Raw genomic sequence first — 19,102 nt, forward strand, 5'->3', positions numbered from 1 at the left:
ATCGAACAACGGGGAGATGAAGTTTACGACGGCCTAGACTCTACACTCGCAGCAGCAGTCCCCCTTCGAGGAACAAATAATACAATGAGCGACTTCCAAGCCAAGGTATACGCAGCAGAACACCAAGCCAGACAACAATATAAACAGCTTCAAAAACGCCTTGATATTATCGAGCAGCAAAACCAAGATATGAAGAAATTGGTATCGGGAAAGCAACCCCAAATCCAATACGCTATTCCGGCCAACGACTTCCAGCGAAACGCACGTTACCAAAACAAGCATTTTATCCGAAGTTGCTTCAACCTGGTGGTAAGCGGGACAAAGGGAGATTATTCTTGTCAACTTCTGGCTTGCTGTCATTTCCTTCCCTTAGCCAGCGCCGACCCCGCCCTTCTAACCTTCTTTTCCGCCTCCCTGGTTCTTTCCATGACCCTAACATTCAGCACCTGGCAAGAGATATAGAAATTAACACCGAAGTTGCCGTCATGAGCTTCCCCAGCCGACTCATCTTCTTCTTCGGAGTAGCAAATAATGACCTCTTCTAGGTTCGACTCTTCTTTTATATTTCTAATTGCAAAAACAAAGCCGACGGAAAAGTGGGAGGAGAGCATTGGGGAAGGAAGAAACACACCTGCAAACAAATTTCCGAACTTTTTAGCAAGTCGTCCATGTCGAAATCGAACTCTCTCTTACAAACTGACGTATCTAGCCCACCACCAATGACTTACCTGTAAATACCCCTCCCTTCCCTCCATACTAATGAATACTAACACAAAAGGGAGAAGAGATCATCCAACATTGCGTGTATGTAAAGCGTAACACGTGAATATTAACACAAATTTCCAGCTAAAGCAACTAAACCAACAATTTAAGTAATACCTTCCTCAGCAGACACCAGGTCCATGGCGGGGAAGAGTGAGATGAGATAACTCTTGTTGTCAACTCCTAGCTTGCTGTCATCCCTCCTTACCACCGATATCATCCTCAATGTCCCCAACGTACCCGTACTTCCACTCTTCCTCCCGCTGGCCCTCCCGCCCTCCCCGTCCTGCTTTCAAATTCAACGTTCAACTTAGCGTCTAGTAATTGATCCACCTACCCCTTCCCCAGACTTTCGTGTTCTACCTCTAATGCCACGCCAAATTCAACTCTCTGTTCTCAAGACTCCGGAGAATCGTTTGAAGGAGGCGTTTCTTCAAATTTGTCTGGACCCGGTCGTGGGATGCCGGAAATGAGAAGGGTTTGTTGTCAATCTCTATTTTGCTGTCATCTCATCCCAACCCTCACTTGGGTTCGCTCTTCAGGTTGCAGTACCAACATACCGACAATCGACCTGCTGGCAGTGACAACGCCTCAAATTTTTCAGCCAGAAACTCCGGCAGCGAAGCCCCCCCTCCCCCAAGAAAAAAACCCCCCCGCACATAACGCCATGGTATCATCTTGATCTCCTGGACTTTGACGTGTTGAAGACATATGGCCCTAATTTATAGATCACCACTGGGCGCAAGGGGCTCTGAATACTTGAAAATCATTCATTCAAAGTTATTTTCTCAATGATCGCTCCGTCCGGATGTCCTGGCGGAGGCTTCTCTATCAACGACTTTTGTAAAGAAAAGGAAAACAAAATAACACCAATAACGCCAGTCTGGTATCATGCCCACTCGTCTTCAATGGTTTCCCACGCCGAATCCCAAACCCCCACCATATCCTCTCGCCCTTAAGCCCTCTGTCTTCTCCTAGTGATCTCGAAAATCTGAAGCAAACCTCCCACCGTAGCATTAATATTCTCAATAATATCCGGCATCTTAGTATACGCACCCTCCTTCACGACCGCCACGAGCGCAAGATACTTATTAACCTCCCGCAACAGAATCGGTCTCCTACCATCCGTGAGCACAATGCAGCTCTCCGCATCCTTGCACGCAACCTGATGCTCAAGCTTCTTATTCCACGGCGGGCCTTCAAGACGCTCGATATACTCATCCGGGCGATTCCAGCCATATATCTCTGAGATGTCGACAATGACGTCGATGTAATCGCTGCAGATCTCATAGGACGGCATATCGACGGGGGAGGAATCGGTGGCAATGTAGATCTTAGAGAGGACGTCGAAGAGATACGCTTTCTCGAAGCCGGATTTCTGGCAGCAGTTATTGAGCAGGGCTTCCAGGTACGGCAGGTGCGGGATGAGTTTCTGGATGACTTTGGAGAAGGCTTCGAAGATGGAGTGGTTGTATATGGAGGTGAGGTGGAAGTTGATGGGGGCGTTCTCGACGCCATGATCCGAGAGCTCGTCTTGGATACGCTGCGTAACGTCGCGCTGGATGTCGAGCTTGTAGTCGTCCGACAGGCCGTCAACTTTGTGGATGAAGACTTCGATGTTGATGTTTGGGTAGGTAGGCTGCAGGTTCAGGATGGTGCTGTTGAGGCGGTTGATGGCTTCGAGGTACTCGTCTTGGGCGTCGATGACCCAGATCAGGGCTCCAATTTCGCCGAAGATGGCGTCGAGGTCGAAGGATGGGTCTGCCCAGTCAACTTGGCCGGGGAAGTCCCAGACCTGGAAATCCATGAAAGAGCTGGAGTTGTCAGCATGTGTCTTACAAAAAGGGGCTGGGAGGCTCACTGCATCGAATCCTTCTGGATCCGAGCCGTAGACTCGAGGAACAGTGTCTCATTTGGGGGCATCTTATGGAATACAACACTCGAGATGGACGACTTTCCGCTTCTGCATCTTGTCAGTGACGCCATGATATCAAGGGTTGCAAAGCTCACCTTCGCTGACCCATCAATAGCAATCTCGGCTTGCCTCTCGCGGCGGCACCTGGAGCAGGCGCAGGGGCCCTCGCAGGGTCAATCCTTTGGACATTGGCTCGATTCTGTTCGTGAATACGTTCAAGAGTAAGCTGAACTGGACTGATATGACGGACGGGGCCTTGACGTGGAGGACCATTGTAGCTGCGATCCAGCTTGATCCTCCTACGGCCGGTCTCAAGAAGAGGCATGATGTTGGTAGCAAGTAGCGAAAGAAGCAAGGAACCCGCGTAGTGGAGCAAGATGTAGATGTTTGACGCAACTGTGCGTGTCACGAAAGTGACGGGTTGAGACTGTGGGGTGTTTTGATAGCCAAACGCAAGGCTGATAGCACAGAAATCCCCCACACCGTGCCTCAAAGCTTGGAGACAGAAACAGGCAATCTCCTTGTGATTTGTTTGCGCGACCCTCGTCGGTCCGTGAAAAGTCTCGGTTGACGACCGATCTCGAGGACTCGGGGTCGGGTACATGAATATGATATTCGGTCGTTCGGCGACGCGCAGGCCAGCACCTCTCTCCATGCCAGCCATTCTGTAGCTCGACTGACACTCACCAGACGATATATACCGCCAGCTGGAAACATGCGGGCCAGAAAACACGATGCTCATGCGCTGAACTGACGTCGGTACAGTGACTCAGCGTCGGACAGTAATGACTGGCTCCGCGCTCTCGGGTGACTCTGATCCATCTCGAATCAAGCAGAGAGTCTTGGTGATACAGGTCTCTCTCTTCGATGCACAGTAGAGGATCACCGTCCATGCGTTTTCTGGAAAGAGGGAACTGCAAGAAGGGTCTAGGATTTCGATCTGCCGTTCCTGGCCGGGGATGCTGTGCTCCCGCCAGATCAAATCTGTGGAATGCGGATGTCCTCGATGTCGACCCCCTGGCAAACCTCAAGTCCATCCTCCATCTCCAAATTCAGATGTAGAAATGAATGACGATCTCTGTTCTGGAAGTAGAATAATGGTCACGTACCTCCATCGTGCTAGTGACTGTAAATCCCGGGATTGGCTGGTCACGCTTTTGAAGGAGCTGGACGATTCTTAGCATGGTCTGCAATTTGCGTCTGGTCAGAGTTCGGGCCATCCTCACTCGACTCTTTCTTTCTTACTTGATTTGATATCTACGCCTCTCCCAGCCTGTGCGAATCATTAGCTCCTCTCTTTGTTCTCTGCGTTGCCCCTTATCGCGGGGTACTGGGGTGAGCTGTCACCTACCGGCCCAGAGTGATGCTTGCAGGCCCAACGGTATCGCAATTGTTCGAGCCTAGGGAGCCAATTGCGAGTATTGCGAATGGGGAATGTGATGGTTGGTGGATGGATGGGAGTTGGGATGGAGCGGTGAAGGTTTTGATTGGGAAAGATGAGTTGTGGTTCAGTTTTGCGGTTTGCATAGCCTTGCCGCGAATTTTCGCGGGGCGTTGATGTCGCTGGGAACAGGCGAAAACCCCGCTCTCCATCCACAGGGGACCACTTATTATCATATTTCGTCTCGAATGTATACGTTGGGTGCTCTATGGGGGAGCATTCGTCTTATACTTCACAGGAACAATAATTCGTCTAACGACTCGATAGTTAATATTGTGGGTACCGAGGAGAGAGCGGTCAACCTTGGTCCAGGCTTCAGTGGGGGTTTCGTGGGTATCGACAAGATTATGCACGAAATCTATGGTATCGAGTCTGTACTCTAACAGATCTCATTTTCAACGGGAGACTACAGCAGGAGATCATCCGAGGCCGGTTACAGTACCAGATCTTGCATGATGCAAGTCACACGTATTTGAAGCCTCAAGCCTCGATCACGTTATACAGTAATTTCACAAAGGCATCACAATCGAGAAGCGAGATGTGTGCAGTGGAAGTCCGAAGAACTTCTATTAAGATGGGGCCTGAGCCATCTGATCTGAGAGGACATTATACGTAATCTACTACCTTGTCATAAAAGACATGCCATGCTCTATCCAATCCCAATGTGCATGTAGAATCGCTCCCTAACGCCGCGCTGTGCAAGGAAGCAAAATCAAAATGCAGGTCGTCGTCGTCGTCTATCTCACGTGTCCATCGCCTCCAATACACCATGAACTTGAGCCATTATCCTGCCTTGCCAAATATCGTAGCAATAAAGCTCTTTCTCCGTCCCATTTTCTGCGCTTTCTCGGCCCTCTTGTCCATAGGACTCTTCTCGCTCGGGATCGCAGGCAGTGGCGGGGTCTCGCGCGAGCGAGCGCTCATTGGGGGTGTGGGAGAGGAGTGTTCGTTGTGTGTTGGGAGAGTGTTCTTGGAGGTTCGCAAGGACCTCATGCTGTGTCTCCGCTTGCTCTTCGCCGTGCTTTTAGATAAACTTCTTTGTAGACTCGAGTTGTTCTCAGCATTTTCCTTCTCCAGCTCCTCGATTTCGCCGGTGATAGTCTTGCCATCCGTCGCCAGGTTGTCCTCCGACATAGCCAAGAACTTAACCACTCCTCGATTCGAAGCAACTCCCAGGCTTTCTTCCATGGCCTTTGCCAGCAAAGTTGCATTCCGCTTGTTCGTGGCAGGTTGGAGTTGAGAGTTTACGGCGGTTATGGTAAGGGTATACGCAGGATCGAAGTTGCCTCCGAAGAGCATACAGCAAGAATGTGCCACCGTGACAACGATAGAATTCTCGGGTCTTTGGTATCGAGTAGAGAGGTGGTAAGACAGGTCGGTAATAAAAGTGTACTCATCGGAGATCTAGATATTGTTAGCAGAGATACAAAGTATAAGAGTCGAGGGAACATACAATGACATTGGTTCTCACATCTGCCAAAATTGGGGATTCCTTGAGGACCCGTTCACGAGCTGAACTGTTGGACTCTCGGGCTGAAAATACATCCTGATAGTATTGACTCTTCCTCTTTGCTATCTGCTTCTGCTCGGGAGTCTTCGCATCTGAGAATATTGCCTGGTCGCCAGGTGTGCCACGGTCGATATTTCGAGTAATCCGTTGCTCCTCCCTCGTAGTTGCCGACGTGCTTGTTGTAATTGACGGGCTTCCCCCCCTCGGGCTTGCGTGACGCATCGCGATATCGCTGTCGGCAGGCGAAGGTGGTAGTTCTATGAGGAGCTCTCTCTTCTTTATCGGATCTGGAAGATGCTGTTCTGGGGAGGATGGTAAGGACTTCTCAGGGTCGTATCTTTGAGAGGTTGTGTCGATTGTCCGAACCGAGCCTGGCATTTCGGTCGTCGTACGACCAGCAGATCTCGATGTGGTGTCCGCAATTGTCGAGAGTTAAGTGAATATTTGACGGGAAAAGGGGAAAAGCAAGCAGACACGAGGGGCTGCAGGGTTGAGCTGTTCGTATTGCTAGCGAAAATGGCGCCGACGTTGTCGTAAAGTTTATGTACGCAGGGCGAGGCTCCAATAGGTGAATGTCGCAAGAATGCTTGTAGCGATTAGCAAGGTGAAGGGGGATATCTTGTGCAAAGTGAAGTGAGTTGGAGAAATGTGAGAGAAGAACACGCCATCCTCCTCGAAATACCTTTTGCAGCGCGAACCTCGAAGAGCCACACACCATCTCCCAGAGGAAGGGGCGTTCTTCAGCTCCCCGCCGCTGTTCCAAGTCGAGAGAGTCGGGATGGAATCATGGAAGGCGCACAGGATGCTTCGCCTTCGTCGTTAGTGAGCGCGCAAGCTTGATGCAAGCCGCTGCAAGCCCGGCGAAGGATCGAATCCGACACGATTGCTGACGATCCCGGCGCCACCCAATATTTAAGCAGCTGCTGAAGCTTCTCTGGGCAGTCGTGGTGTCTGGCAAATCCCGAACACATTGCTCCTCTGCACGTCAAGTTTCCACTTTGTGAGATCCAGGGAGATTCCACGATATCACCAGCATACTCAAGACCGTGCGACAGCGAAGCTCGGTTTGCTGCAGGGTGGCGAAGGGGATCTGCTACTGTACGGCTGAGTGCTGATGATCCTGCACGACCACAGGCGGTGGCTTTGACTGAATGGACCAAGGCTGGACGGTGCCAATAACCTTCACACACGACAAAGACCTCGATGTGCCTCGACGGACTTTGGCATCTGCAGCTATTCTTGGTCCAGGGGGTTCGAAGCAACACCTTCAAGACGGTGCGAATCATGGTTTGCTGACTGCGAGTAATCTTACATTGGTCCGGGATCATGCCTGGGTCTCGAAGTCTATTTTCACGTCCTGACTCCTGCATCATCAAGCCGACGGCCGACGCTTGTTTAAAGCTCACGTCACTCTTCCTCGGACGCAAAGAAGACCTACTGGTACTGCAACTTGATCTTGAAGGCAATCATACGGTGTTATATGCTCTCGCTCGTGTATTCTCCCATCCTTCACCAACACGCAAAGAAACTGCGGCCTTGATCCTCGCCCCACTCCTTCGATATAGACAACTCAGCTACTCAAAAAAAATAGCCGCATTATCAGGCGGACATATAACACTCAAGGTCTGACGTCCGGTGGCCACTGTTCGTTGTAGTACTTGTATCTCCTAGGCCCATCCGTTCCCTTCCAGAAACGCTACATCCATGTTTCAATCTGCCATGTAGATTGTTGGCATAGTGGACGGTCAAGTGACAGTTCACGCTATGGGGCTCTGCAATATGCAGGCTAATTGTATACTGTACTTCTTTCCGCTATCTCCCCTTTCTGAAACTTGGTTCATCTGTTGGTCAAACCGCCTGGAAAGTAGAGTGGAGGGCTTGTGGGGACCCAATCGTATCTTCTCGGTCTGCAGTTGCCGCAAGCGATTCTTGGATATTACTGCAAGATGTATGGACTGCTTGTTTGCGTGTCGTTCTCCTGTCTCCCAGAGCTTCCTCCTTTTCGCCTGGCCTTTTGGCAAATATAAACAGGCACGCTCGCCCCGAGCATCGCCAACGACCCCGGCTACCCCGCAATTTCACTTTGCTTCATATAAACAACCCCACACTTTGCTTCGTTTCATGTCTTTCATAGGTTGATCGATGATGGTTAAAGTGTTGAACACCCCACGGGACTGGAATAATTACGCTCCGTTCGCAACGCTAGATCTCGGCAAATTGTTTCTGCTAAAGTATCCTGAACCATCATCCATTGTGTTTGAAAGCCATTTCGGTCATGAGCCTGACAGCCACGGACAAATGGCACTGAGCTGGTGCTTCTGATATGTCTCATTTTTAGGCTGGTATTGCACCGTGGGGCTTTTGGCCAAGCTTTATATAATCTGAAGAAGCTCCCCAAATGGAGGGCTTCTCATTGTGTAGCCTCCTCCTCGTTCACAGCTATCCCTAGATTTATCTGTATACCGCCATTATGCTTTTCTTTTTGATTATCGTCGCATCTGCCGCTCTGGCTGGTGTTGCTAACGCCCTCGGCTCCTCATTGAAGCAAGTCACTGACTTCAATGCTGGACCAACGAAGGCTGGCATGTATGTTTATATCCCAACCACGCAGCTCAAACCCGCACCTATTATTTTGGCTATCCACTACTGCAGCGGAACCGCCCAAAGGTACTTCGCTGGGAGCAACTATGCAAGTCTTGCAGACACACACGGCTTCATCGTCATCTACCCAAACTCGCCTTCATCTGGAGGCTGCTGGGATGTCGCATCGACTGCCTCCCTGACCCACGGCGGGGGCGGCGACAGCCAAACCATCATCAACATGGTCGATTACGCAGTCAAGAACTATGGAGGAGACGCAGCCAGAGTCTATGCTACTGGATCCAGCTCGGGAGCCATGATGACCAACGTGCTTGCAGGCGCCTACCCAGACGTCATCAAGGCCGGTTCAGTCTACTCCGGTGTTCCTGACGGATGTTTCTTCGTCCCGGGTGCCACGGCCGGCATGGCTACTCCTGGATGGAACGGCGCATGTTCCAGTGGAACCAACATCAAGACTGCCCAGGCGTGGGGCGATCTCGTCCGAAGCTACTACCCTGGCTTCAAAGGCATGTATCCTAAGATGCAAATGTAAGCTCTTCCCCCACCTCCCTCCACTCCCTATCTTATCTGACTGTAATTGCTTCACAGCTTCCACGGCACAGCAGACACCACCCTCGACTACCCCAATCTCGCCGAGCAGCTGAAGGAGTGGTCCAACGTCCTCGGCCTCACTTTCACCAAGAACGTCACCAACACCCCACAGCCAGCTTACACACAAATCGTCTATGGCGATGGATCCAAATTGGTGGGGTACTCGGCCCAGGGAGTTGGGCATACGGTTCCGATTCATGAGTCGATGGATCTTGCTTGGTTCGGAATTGCATAAAAAATGAAATTTTCATTTTTATACTCTGTGGATGGGCCGGACAGAAGAAAGCTGAGATGGGTTGGGTTGTGGTTGCCGGGAAAGACCAGTCCAGGGTAAGCTAGAGGGGAGTGGTCGGAGTAAGAAATTTTGGATGTATATATTAGCCGTGATGGAGCCCTTGTAAATATTACCGCCATCCTCCATCCTCCTCCACCACCCATCTTGCTTCCCACCAATATGGCTTCCCCTCCTTTATCACTTCCCCGATCAGGACTTTCCGTCATCATTCCCAAACCAACCTACTAATTCTTTTCCCATTGTTGTCAATGAGTTTTCTGTTGTCAAGTCCACATCAAGTGAAAAGTTGTTCGCAGATCGCCCTACTCCAGACTGGTTTGTCGAGTCTGGTTTTGTTACCACATTTTTCGCTGCTGTCAAGCTTTGTGGATATCTTAAGGTTTCTTTCCCACCCGTAAATACATGGAAACACGAAGCTGCATGAGCAATTCTTAATCTTGGGAGATGATGGCACGACACAGTCTTCTGTGTAAGTAGATTCCCGGAAAGGAATTTCACGCTTGGGTTTTTGTTGATGATATAACCTGGTCTGTACCTTGAACGCGGACGGAGCGGGTTTGTGTTGCAATGTTTTGGAGGTTGACGGCTTGATTTTCCAGCTCACGCGGGGTAAGCACTCTATATATACATCCAGTGTACCAGCGTACACTCAGTCCAAACAGTTTGTGTCTCTTACATGCGTCACGTGCAGGACAATGAAGATTCGGCTTCCCTAGGAGGATTTCGCAGTAATATCCATTTTGAGGCCTGCAATCATGACTTTATTTCACGGGATGATGTGAGCTCTCTCATCTTGTTGAAGCCCGCTCAGGGCGCCTTCAATAAGTAGCTACCTAAGAAAGCTGCAGTTACAAGAGTACCCGACAGCACAAAGCGCCAAGAGAGAGGGGCTAGCAAGCTTTTAAATGGTTGGTGGTTAAATGTCTTTATGAACGCTAGAAATGTAGTGCCTATATCTGCAGGCGGACTCTCCGTCAGAGAGCACGAAGTTTTACCGGCATTGCGACCCACGTCAGATGTGATTCGATAATCCTAGTGGTGTGAACACTTCTTGCTTCTAGTAGCCGACGAATCAGGGGAGCCTAATTTTCCTGCAGAAATATTAGCGATGGTTCGAAAGTTCGGAAGTCGTGAGCAGTGCAAATATCGATTTAGTGATATAAGCCACTTAAAGAACGAGTAGTTGGTCCATGCTAAAATTGCAGTGCTTCTCTAGCGCATAACTTTTTAACCTCTCTCTATACATAAAGCCACCAGAGAACCTTAGTGGCAACTGATAATTAAATTTTGCAACGAAGATCTACTTCGATGCTGTTATGAAGGAGAATGAGTCTAATAATCCATACAGCAACTCCTCTCAATTTGTAAACTAGTTTGGTTTCTAACGCCACTCAATGCGCTTTCCTCACTTCTTCTCGTCATCCAAGCACAACCCCACTCTCTCGCCACATCCAGCCCCTTTCCAATAACTCACAACCCCTGCTTAATCTCTCTGTGACGCTCTTTAGCCCCCCAATTTTTCATCAAGCTCGTACGATGTGAAGCACGTGATCTACCTCAGATCAAGAAAAGCAATCATAATGGTGCAGCTACTTTAAATAGGTACAGGTCAATTATTTCATTTCCCTTTCCTGTTGCTTGTCCTCAATCACCAGCCAATATCCCTTGCTTGTTGAGTTTCATCCAATCCCTGTGCTCGAGCCTCGGCTCGCCTAATTTCACATTTCTAGCAACGACACTTCACTTCCCTTTCCCAATTCAAGCAAACAAATATGTAAATATGGACTCAGATGAATCAGGCCCCGACACGGAGGTAAGGAAATGTTTTTCATTTTATGATCCGTTCAGCTGTTGTCATCTGTCTTCCTTCCTTTGAGTGCTGAGGTTTGACCTTATTTCCTTCACGAGACCTTTTCACGCCTGCTGGCTACATGTACTGTCCGTCGTTTCTCTGTTCCATTCTTTTGCTTTCGCGATGGGTCTTCAGGTATGTATAATTTTGTGGTGGGATAAAGAAAGCTAACACATCAGCCAGTCTGTCGTTTCCTCCGTCGCGTCCGGCGTTTCTAAAATTTCGTCGACGAGCTCGACGACGTATCTTACGGGCTACACACCGGTAGCATGGTGGCGACTCTCATTCCGCACAATCGTCTTAACGCTTCTACCGCTAATATCACTCCTCGGAGGATATGGGACTTGGTCACTGGGAGCGAGCAATGGCACGTTCGACACCCTGATCGCGCTCCTTGGTCACGATAATCCGAGATTTCCTGGGACGGAAGACCCACTCTTGATGCAGTATACGGGCCTCAAAGCTTTGGATCGCCAGTTAGCTGTTCTGGTTGCATTCTTTGCGCCTGTGGTAGATGTCAAGAATCCTGCGCTGAACCTATTTGCCATCTGGGGACTTGGGCAGTTTGGTGCAGTGTGGACGCTGATGGTAATGGAGAGTATGAGGATGGGGAATAAGGGGAAGGCTGTTAGCTTGTGAGTTACATTCTGATGGCTTTGATAAGACAAATGGAGACTGATGACAACAGTATCGGACTCGTCGGCCTCATCATGCAGAACGTCACCCTCACCATCACCGCACCCCTCTGGCTCTTCGCCCACCTCCTCACCTCACCAGTCTCGAAGCCCTTCCCCGGAGCACATGCCAGCAGTGTGCTTCTAGTCTCCTCCCTCGACTTAAAAATCCTGCCCATCTCAATAACACTCAGCTACCTGCTCCCCTCCATCCTCATGGCTCTCCCCTCGCCCGAATTCTTCACGCCAGAAACACACCAACGCCTCCTCGCTCTCTGGCAAGCATTCCCGCTCCTTACCGTTCTAATCCACCGCATCGTCCATTCTACCACCAACCGCCTGACTCTCTATTTCTTCCCCATAGACCCGCATTCCCGCCCACCAACACCGCTCGGGACATCCTACCTCCACAACACAAAGCACATCTACCGCTTCGTACTCACACTCTGCACTCTAACACACCTGCCAGTCCTCGTCCTTGCACTCTTCCCTGCCACTCTGCTCCCATCGCTTTCCCCTCTTGATCCATTCACATCCTCTCCCTTCCTCACTCTCCTAAACCAAACACCATCTACCATTTTCATCCCTCAGTTGCCATTCCCGAACCAAAAAGCCTCAGGGCTGGCACAAGGAGTCCAGACATTCCTGCAATACGATATCTACATCGCATCCTCGGCATTCATCCTCTGGGCAGTGTTGCTTTACCGCAACGCGACGACGGAAAAGGCGATTGTGGATCCGAATACGAGTTTGCCTATTTATCGGGAGCTGCTTACAGGGGAGAAGAGAAGGGGTGGTGGTGAAGAGGGGAGGAGGGAGTGGAGGAAGTTGGGGGTTAAGGTTGTGGGGTGGGGCATGTTAGCTGGTCCGGCGGGGGTTGTGGGACGGTTACTTTGGGAGAGGGATAGTATTGTGAGGTTGAAGATTAAGCAGGGGTTGTGAGTGTTGAGTGGATGGGTGGAGAAAGATGGAGTGTAGTTGGGCTGGAGAAAATAATGCGGGATGCACTGAATGGCGTTAGGTGTCCGGATCTAGTTTGCAAATTAAGAGAAGTTGATGTAGTGCAAGAATGCTCGGTCACAGCACCAAATGACTGGTTGAGACAAGGACAAAATAGTAAATAAATTTTTGTGTTGATTTGTGTCTGTTGAGGGCCGCATCGCGACCTCTGTGGTTGGTATTTAATCTCGAGGAGCAAATCACTTTGAGTTTTAGACATCAGCGGCGCTCCTTGGTCGTGCCATGCCCGACACAGCCTCGGCACAGAATGCAACGTTCTGCTACTGAAAATGTATTCACGTTGGTTGCGATTTCGTGATGAAACTAAAATCGAATGATATGTTGGGGCATGGGCCGATTTCTGGTGCAGAAAGCGGTCGCCAAGACGAAACATTGCCCGGGCTCAAACAGTTACAGTACCGAGTATCTCGTGCCCAGACAGAAGGCCCATGGGGAATTGGCTGGTTAAGCGACAATGAAACATTCAAATGCTTGATGTAAACCATTAGAACTACTCCTCCCTCGTTCACAGCAGCTCAACTTCTCCAGTCATTACGGAAACCGCAGACTGCAGGACGGTTTCTGCTTCCACTCTCTCTCTCTCTCTCTCTTTCTATCAAGACTTTGCCAAAACATTATTGTTGTTTTAGAAATGCCCGCTCTCGATCCACGAATCATCCAGGGGCTGGCCGAGGCGAGCGTTATATTCCAACGAGGCGTGCCGGGACACTCGATAGTGGAGGCATTTCTAGTTGGTAAGTTATCGTCCGGTCCGGATCAGTCCTTCTGTTTTCCATTTCTCCAAGTCATAGACTCACTGTGAATTAGTTTTTGTATCTGTCTTCGGAGTTGGAGGGGCTATTGTGTGGGCTATTAAGAAGGGTTAGTCCTTCGAAGGAAGTTGGAAAAGCGAATTCGATCAGGCGAGACGACCACATATTCGGGACATAGACACATTGAGGAGAAGCGATGGTTAGCCTGGCTGGCACGGGAGACTTCATTCGGTGGAAGGCTAGATATAAGAAAGAAGCAATTGTTCTCCCTGACTGGTACGGAATTCGCATTCTCGTTCGGAGTGTTGGATGCGTGTACAAATGATGAGAGAAGAATATAAGGCTGGCTTTAGAGAGGTCGAGTCACCAAATTTCTACATCATACAGCACCTTGGGAAGAAAGCCACCTTCAGCAAGGTGACACCCTCCTTTCTTGGAGTCATGCAGGCCACTCAAGACGCTCTCCTTATCACTTTTCCTCTGTCACACACAGTCGTGAGAAGGGTAAGTAAAGTCTTGGTATTTGGATTCGCCTTCAGGTTCGCTTCCTGCGTCCCATTCACGTTTTCAGTGGACCTCGAATTGCTCGACTTTCAACTCCCCTTTCTCAAGAAGTTTAATCGTCTCACTGTGCATAAAGCCGTGAACACACGCATTCCCAACTATCGTGTAGTAGCTTTTACAAGATCGGAGAACAAGTGGGGTCAAGCACCCAAAGGCAATGCTTAAGATATCTCCTTTAAGCGCAAACTCCAGAGCAACGCCGAAAGTTCCAGAGTCGCTCAAGAAAAGACACCTGTTCGACATCAACATTAAAGCATATATAATTCTCTTCTCGCTCCATACTTCAAACTCTTGTCACGAATTATCAAGATTAAAGTACATATATTCCATTAATCTCGGATGGACCGGGCCATCTTATGCTATCTGGGTGAACTCATGGAGAAACGCCCCAATCAGCGCCCCAATCAGCGCCCCAATTACCGCCCCAATTACCGCCCCTAGCTTGTCTCTACGGGACCGGTACCGACCCATAGTAAGAACGTTAGCGAGAGCTAAAGTTTTCTCAACCATATCGTCGCCAATATTGCTTATTATGTCTAGCCAATCGAAAAAAAGTATTAACGACAGGTATAACGAGATCGCCATTTGCGTTTTTGTGTGCTAGTGTTTTTATTATTATATTACGCTAATCCTCACTAGTCCTCACCAGCCATCTTGTGCGTACTCCATCGCCTCGCCTCTACTCGCCCGTCTTACCTGTATATGCTCATCTCCGGTCGGGCGGCTATCGAGAGCGTCAACTCCTGGCGAGAAGGATTCAGAGGAGCCAGAACGGGCTCCTAGTGCTATACGGAGACGCCAAATACCCTCAAAGTGCGGCCATTGTGTTATATATTAGCCTAGACCATACTACTTGGTCCAAGATCAACTTCTTTTAAAGTGACTTTGCACCAGCCCCGCCCTCGGCCGCATATACTATTTCGAACTTGGGGATTACTACTAGGGCTGCAGGTATACTTACTGGCATAATAAGTATCGCTGGCATATCTGCAGCCCCTGAAACCGGTAGTGCTTCCTTGGTTGCTTTAGGAGTCGGCAAGGCGGCTCTTGGGATGACTACTGATGGTCTCAGCATTGCAAATGCAATACAATATTAAGAGAGACAGTCGGTAGACACTGTGGGTCGGCTTTAGGGCGGTTGCTTCAATGTGCTGCTATTTGCCTAATCATCTAGCTAAGCAGTTGATCCGTATGCATTCCCGAAATTTCAATATGACCGTGAAGAAGTCTGGTATGCCAAAACCTTGCGTCTTTCCAGGGCTGGTACGAATGGAGAATTTTGAATTTTGAATTTTCAGCCGAAGTGCAATAATGGAATTATTTAGACAGGCAGGTTAGAGTGATTGAGAATTGAGCCTTGCGAACCCCTACGACGACCCATATTATGCTGCACTCACAGGAAAGAAAGCAATAGCAATAACAGCTGGTTGTTTAACCTGAATCCTCCCCTACACGAGATCTGTTTTTATTAGGAAGGTGAGAAGGGCTGCTTTATCTTATCAAGAGCACAAGCGTTTCCAGATCCAACTTAAGTATGAAATGCGTGCCATTAGGTAGACCACCGTAGTTTAACCAGGCGTTGACATTCGGTATATCCATATATCCCACTGGTCCCAGATTTTCTAGCAACGGAATGTGATTTACTTCGATCCTGCCAATGAGTCGATAAGACCCAAAATAGCCTTCCTTTCGGAGGAGTGCAGTGATATCCGTGTTCACAAAGCGGCAGATGACATCTCCTACTTGAGCTTCTCCAGGTGCCAAACCTAAGACAAGATCACTACCGAGAAACATTTTTGGTTTCGGCAGGGGTTTCGAAATATTGCTGCAAGGTGTTGTACAACCGCTAGAACGTCTTTCTCGATAGGTCCAGTTGTCTTTGTTGCTAGTAAACAGGCTTGGCCACTCTCGAAAGATTCGTGCATAGCAAGGCTGTAAGCGGAATGCTTGAACTCTTGCGAGCCTCTCCTGATCCATATCTTTGATCATAACAGATACATACTTCTGGTTTGCTATCCTTATCCTCTCACTACTTCCTGGATTTTGGTAGTGTGTATCGAAACTGGCAGTCCAATTTTTGTTGGCAGCTGCGGAAGAAACCATGTCTTCGTAGGTTGGGCCTATGTGAAGAATTTCCCCACAGTGAGCCCCTCTGACTTGAATCTCATATTTGCTATTGCCTCCACTAGCCAAGGTCGCCCAGTTGTCTCCTCCGACCAACTTGCCGATGAATCGGCTATGTTGGATTAGGCGCGTTTGGATGTCCACAGCATTTAGCACACTGCTTTGAAGGTTGCCCGATCGACAGAAATGGCAAAGAACGTCAGCAAAGACTTCGGACATTGGCTTGGTATAGTCGGCTTGGAGAGAGCCATCGTGGCAATCGTTAGCAATGCCAAGGAAGCCAAAAATCTTGTCTCGCCGGTCTTGGCACTGTGCATACTGGAACTTTTTCAGCACGGACTCAAGTCGACTCGACCGCTTGTGCCGTTCGAACCTTTCTCTAACCAGCTGTACGATGTACTCGTACTGTCCATTGAATTGGTATACTCGTCTGAGACTCTCTACCCTCTTCTCCTGCAGGGTAAAGTCGAATATAACCCTAATGCCCATTAGGCTCAAAAACTTTTCGAAGGTCCATATATTATTCCCAATACAAATTTTCAAGCCCGCTGCGAGTACGAATTCTTGGATAACCCAGAGCCTTTTCCAATAGGGATTGGACGAGACCCATATGCAAAACTTCTTGACGTCGTCGCCAGACCATGATTGTTCGTGTTTGTTGTCGAAGCGAACATTCGGAGTCCCGGTTGGTACCTCAGATGCAAGCCAGACCAGAACATACGAAGCTCGAGTATAGACAAAATCCATAATGTTAACTTGCTTACTTCGTTCAAGAGGGTCCTGTTGATTTATGCAAATTGCATCGATCCAGAGCAACGTGCATGGCTGATCCTTGTCGTCGTGAGGGAATAATGGTGAGGCGATAGTTTTCAACGCACTGAATAGATTCTCACGGACATTGAAAGTCTTCCCATTGACGAAGACCGTAAGTGTCTTATCCGTCGCTTGCCCCCAGGTATACGAAAGAGCAAAATATACAGGCCTTTCCCGAAACGTCTTGTGAACCAGGTTGCATCGTATAATGTCATGACCATCGTAGCCTTCTTCAAATGATAGAAGTCGAATACTATCCACCGATTCATCCAGCGGGTCATACGTAAACCCGGATGTTCCATTCGCCGGTATTTGGACAATTTCATTGCGGGACAATGGAGACATGGCTTGTGAGGATATCTTGTCGTTCCTGGACTCGTTCCCAGCCTGTTTTGCGCTCAGGAGCCTACAAAATATGCTCTCCGTATCTTCCATGCCGGAATGTTTCCTTATCAAAGCTAGATCAGGCGCGCGCTATGGATCGATGTATTCTCTTGATGTAGAAGTCTGAGGCTCTGAAGAAGAAAGACGTACCAAACCCTACAACATTTTGAAAGGGCTTTAATAGTTTGTAGCCCGGTGACTGGTAGCGAGGCGAAGGCTTGCCCCACCGCCGGGGAAAAACTAAAACGACCCCCCGGTGTCGATGGCAAAATCTTTTTTTGGCTTAGCGCTCGGCATTTCCCCCCGCCTGCCCCCTCCCCCCCCCCCAAGTATCGAGTAGGAGTATTAATAAATTTTAGAGTTTTAATAATGCCTAATTCATTATTTATATATGCTTAAGCCTTTCTCTCGAATCAGATTTCTTATTAGTTATAAGGAAATTTATATATAAGAGCTTGCTTTAGTTTTGGAGTATAAGAGAGCCTAGATAATTATTGCGCACGAGGCAAAAGTTCCAGGTGCTTAATCGCTAAATTTTCAGGCTCTCTTAAGGTCGACACCCCTAATCGACACCCCCTTCCCCCCCAAATAATATTACTAATCGATACCCCAAATAACGGGCGATGAGGGGGGAGACTTGGAAATAGAGGCTCTGAAGATATCGGGCTACTAGCAAGGAGCTACTCTGACTATTGTGGCAGTGAACTGCGGCGAGGGGCTTAGCTTGTTTCCCGATCGGGGCTCACCCAGCGAGACCCCCATAGCACAACTCCCATTTCACCCGAACCCTGGCCCTGGTAGCCGTAGCTTCGGCCACTTCTGCATTTATCCAATTCTCAAAGACAGTGTATTCCACAACTATCGGGACACTGTCTCCAACAGCGAGCTGCTCACACGAGCGTGGGTATTCCAGGAATGGGCTCTCAGCCGCGGTATCCTCTGTGCTACGCCTTTTGGGCTACTCATGCAGTGTCGATCCGGGAAAGTTTCTGATGACAAACTCGAAAATATAGATTCCAGACGAAAACTGAAGGAGACGCCTCCAGAGTCGATGCTGAAGAGGTCGATTAGCTTTAATAAGTCGTCCATTCTTGGTGTGTGGGAGCTCTGGTATAATCTTGTATCTGTTTACTCAGGCACAACGCCGAATAAGACCAAGGATCGAGTTGTTGCTATATCAAGAGTGGCATCCGAGATCTTGGAAGCAATTAAATATGTCCTTACCACGCAGGTCAACCTATCAAAAGTCAAGAAGCTACCGAATGGTACTTAGATATGCGGCCACAGATGTCGTTAGCTCAATGGGACTCCACGCATATCAACTTTAGCGGCAGCTGCGTTGCTGGTATTTGGTTGTGGGAGATATTCCATGGTCTGCTCTGGGAACAAAATTGCCTCCCGGGCTTCTGCGGATCAAGAGTTACAGGTTTCCCAACTTGGTCCTGGGCATCACTTATGACAGGGGACAGATGGGCCCCAGAAAGCACAAATTGAGCTTGCTCTGCGAGGTAATTCGTTTGCGTACTGCGGACAACCAAGGACACGTCAGCTCTCGACATCTAGTAGGTCCTTCTTGGCAGGGCAATAGTGAACTGTACTGTGTGCTAATATCCTCAGCATTTGAGGAACAACATAGCAAGTAATCAATAATCTTTAGTTTGGGTATTTCTGCAGTTAAAATGGTTATCAAGTGCCGACTTCAATCTATTAAGTGTGATGATAGGTTTGCTAGAATAGTGGACCAGGATATCGTAGCATCAGCAACTAGCTAACGCTCAAAACCCCGACAAAATCACTAGTGTAG

At 49.0% G+C, this 19,102-nt stretch overlaps 8 protein-coding genes across 8 annotated transcripts; 4 read left to right on the forward strand and 4 right to left on the reverse strand.

Annotated features, from left to right (window-relative positions):
* The first annotated feature begins 1,037 nt into the window (after positions 1 to 1,037).
* On the forward strand, positions 1,038 to 1,478 carry K444DRAFT_121770 (uncharacterized protein). Its single transcript, XM_024870394.1, has one exon. It carries the CDS (start codon positions 1,223 to 1,225, stop codon positions 1,442 to 1,444), a length of 222 nt encoding a protein of 73 aa, XP_024743505.1. The 5' UTR covers positions 1,038 to 1,222; the 3' UTR covers positions 1,445 to 1,478.
* A 239-nt stretch (positions 1,479 to 1,717) lies between these two features.
* K444DRAFT_517095 (uncharacterized protein) lies at positions 1,718 to 3,002 on the reverse strand (the record flags this gene model as incomplete). Its single annotated transcript, XM_024873743.1, has 3 exons — positions 1,718 to 2,576; positions 2,624 to 2,725; positions 2,773 to 3,002. 3 exons carry the CDS (start codon positions 3,000 to 3,002, stop codon positions 1,718 to 1,720), a joined length of 1,191 nt encoding a protein of 396 aa, XP_024743506.1.
* A 1,899-nt stretch (positions 3,003 to 4,901) lies between these two features.
* K444DRAFT_624097 (Tautomerase/MIF) lies at positions 4,902 to 6,006 on the reverse strand (the record flags this gene model as incomplete). Its single annotated transcript, XM_024882355.1, has 2 exons — positions 4,902 to 5,522; positions 5,572 to 6,006. The coding sequence occupies 2 exons, from the start codon at positions 6,004 to 6,006 to the stop codon at positions 4,902 to 4,904; spliced, it is 1,056 nt and encodes a 351-aa protein (XP_024743507.1).
* K444DRAFT_121855 (uncharacterized protein) lies at positions 5,974 to 7,196 on the reverse strand. Its single transcript, XM_024870395.1, has one exon. It carries the CDS (start codon positions 6,999 to 7,001, stop codon positions 6,369 to 6,371), a length of 633 nt encoding a protein of 210 aa, XP_024743508.1. The 5' UTR covers positions 7,002 to 7,196; the 3' UTR covers positions 5,974 to 6,368.
* Positions 7,197 to 8,212: 1,016 nt separating this feature from the next.
* Positions 8,213 to 9,055, forward strand: K444DRAFT_516973 (carbohydrate esterase family 1 protein; the record flags this gene model as incomplete). The annotated part of the gene is made up of 2 exons (XM_024873728.1): positions 8,213 to 8,757; positions 8,818 to 9,055. 2 exons carry the CDS (start codon positions 8,213 to 8,215, stop codon positions 9,053 to 9,055), a joined length of 783 nt encoding a protein of 260 aa, XP_024743509.1.
* Positions 9,056 to 10,882: 1,827 nt separating this feature from the next.
* Positions 10,883 to 12,837, forward strand: K444DRAFT_551733 (uncharacterized protein). The gene is made up of 3 exons (XM_024876558.1): positions 10,883 to 10,928; positions 11,151 to 11,602; positions 11,656 to 12,837. The coding sequence occupies exons 1-3, from the start codon at positions 10,896 to 10,898 to the stop codon at positions 12,581 to 12,583; spliced, it is 1,413 nt and encodes a 470-aa protein (XP_024743510.1). The 5' UTR covers positions 10,883 to 10,895; the 3' UTR covers positions 12,584 to 12,837.
* A 359-nt stretch (positions 12,838 to 13,196) lies between these two features.
* On the forward strand, positions 13,197 to 13,774 carry K444DRAFT_606921 (uncharacterized protein). The gene is made up of 2 exons (XM_024879073.1): positions 13,197 to 13,395; positions 13,469 to 13,774. Exons 1-2 carry the CDS (start codon positions 13,293 to 13,295, stop codon positions 13,525 to 13,527), a joined length of 162 nt encoding a protein of 53 aa, XP_024743511.1. The 5' UTR covers positions 13,197 to 13,292; the 3' UTR covers positions 13,528 to 13,774.
* A 1,501-nt stretch (positions 13,775 to 15,275) lies between these two features.
* K444DRAFT_606922 (uncharacterized protein) lies at positions 15,276 to 16,929 on the reverse strand (the record flags this gene model as incomplete). The annotated part of the gene is made up of 1 exon (XM_024879074.1): positions 15,276 to 16,929. A coding segment is annotated over exon 1 (1,375 nt), but the record flags the coding sequence as incomplete, so codon positions are not given.
* Positions 16,930 to 19,102: the final 2,173 nt, after the last annotated feature.

The sequence above is a fragment of the Hyaloscypha bicolor genome (assembly GCF_002865645.1).
Source record: "Hyaloscypha bicolor E unplaced genomic scaffold K444scaffold_13, whole genome shotgun sequence".
Taxonomy (NCBI): Eukaryota; Fungi; Ascomycota; class Leotiomycetes; order Helotiales; family Hyaloscyphaceae; genus Hyaloscypha; species Hyaloscypha bicolor.

Excerpts from the sequence above, each read along its gene's own strand:
- K444DRAFT_121770 (XM_024870394.1), top strand. The coding sequence starts at position 1,223 with ATGCCGGAAATGAGAAGGGTTTGTTGTCAATCTCTATTTTGCTGTCAT.
- K444DRAFT_121855 (XM_024870395.1), bottom strand. The coding sequence starts at position 7,001 with ATGATGCAGGAGTCAGGACGTGAAAATAGACTTCGAGACCCAGGCATG.
- K444DRAFT_551733 (XM_024876558.1), top strand. The coding sequence starts at position 10,896 with ATGGACTCAGATGAATCAGGCCCCGACACGGAG. Across the intron at positions 10,929-11,150 it reads AATCAGGCCCCGACACGGAG|TCTGTCGTTTCCTCCGTCGC; the intron begins GTAAGGAAATGT and ends CACATCAGCCAG. Across the intron at positions 11,603-11,655 it reads AAGGGGAAGGCTGTTAGCTT|TATCGGACTCGTCGGCCTCA; the intron begins GTGAGTTACATT and ends TGATGACAACAG.
- K444DRAFT_606921 (XM_024879073.1), top strand. The coding sequence starts at position 13,293 with ATGCCCGCTCTCGATCCACGAATCATCCAGGGGCTGGCCGAGGCGAGC. Across the intron at positions 13,396-13,468 it reads AGTGGAGGCATTTCTAGTTG|TTTTTGTATCTGTCTTCGGA; the intron begins GTAAGTTATCGT and ends ACTGTGAATTAG.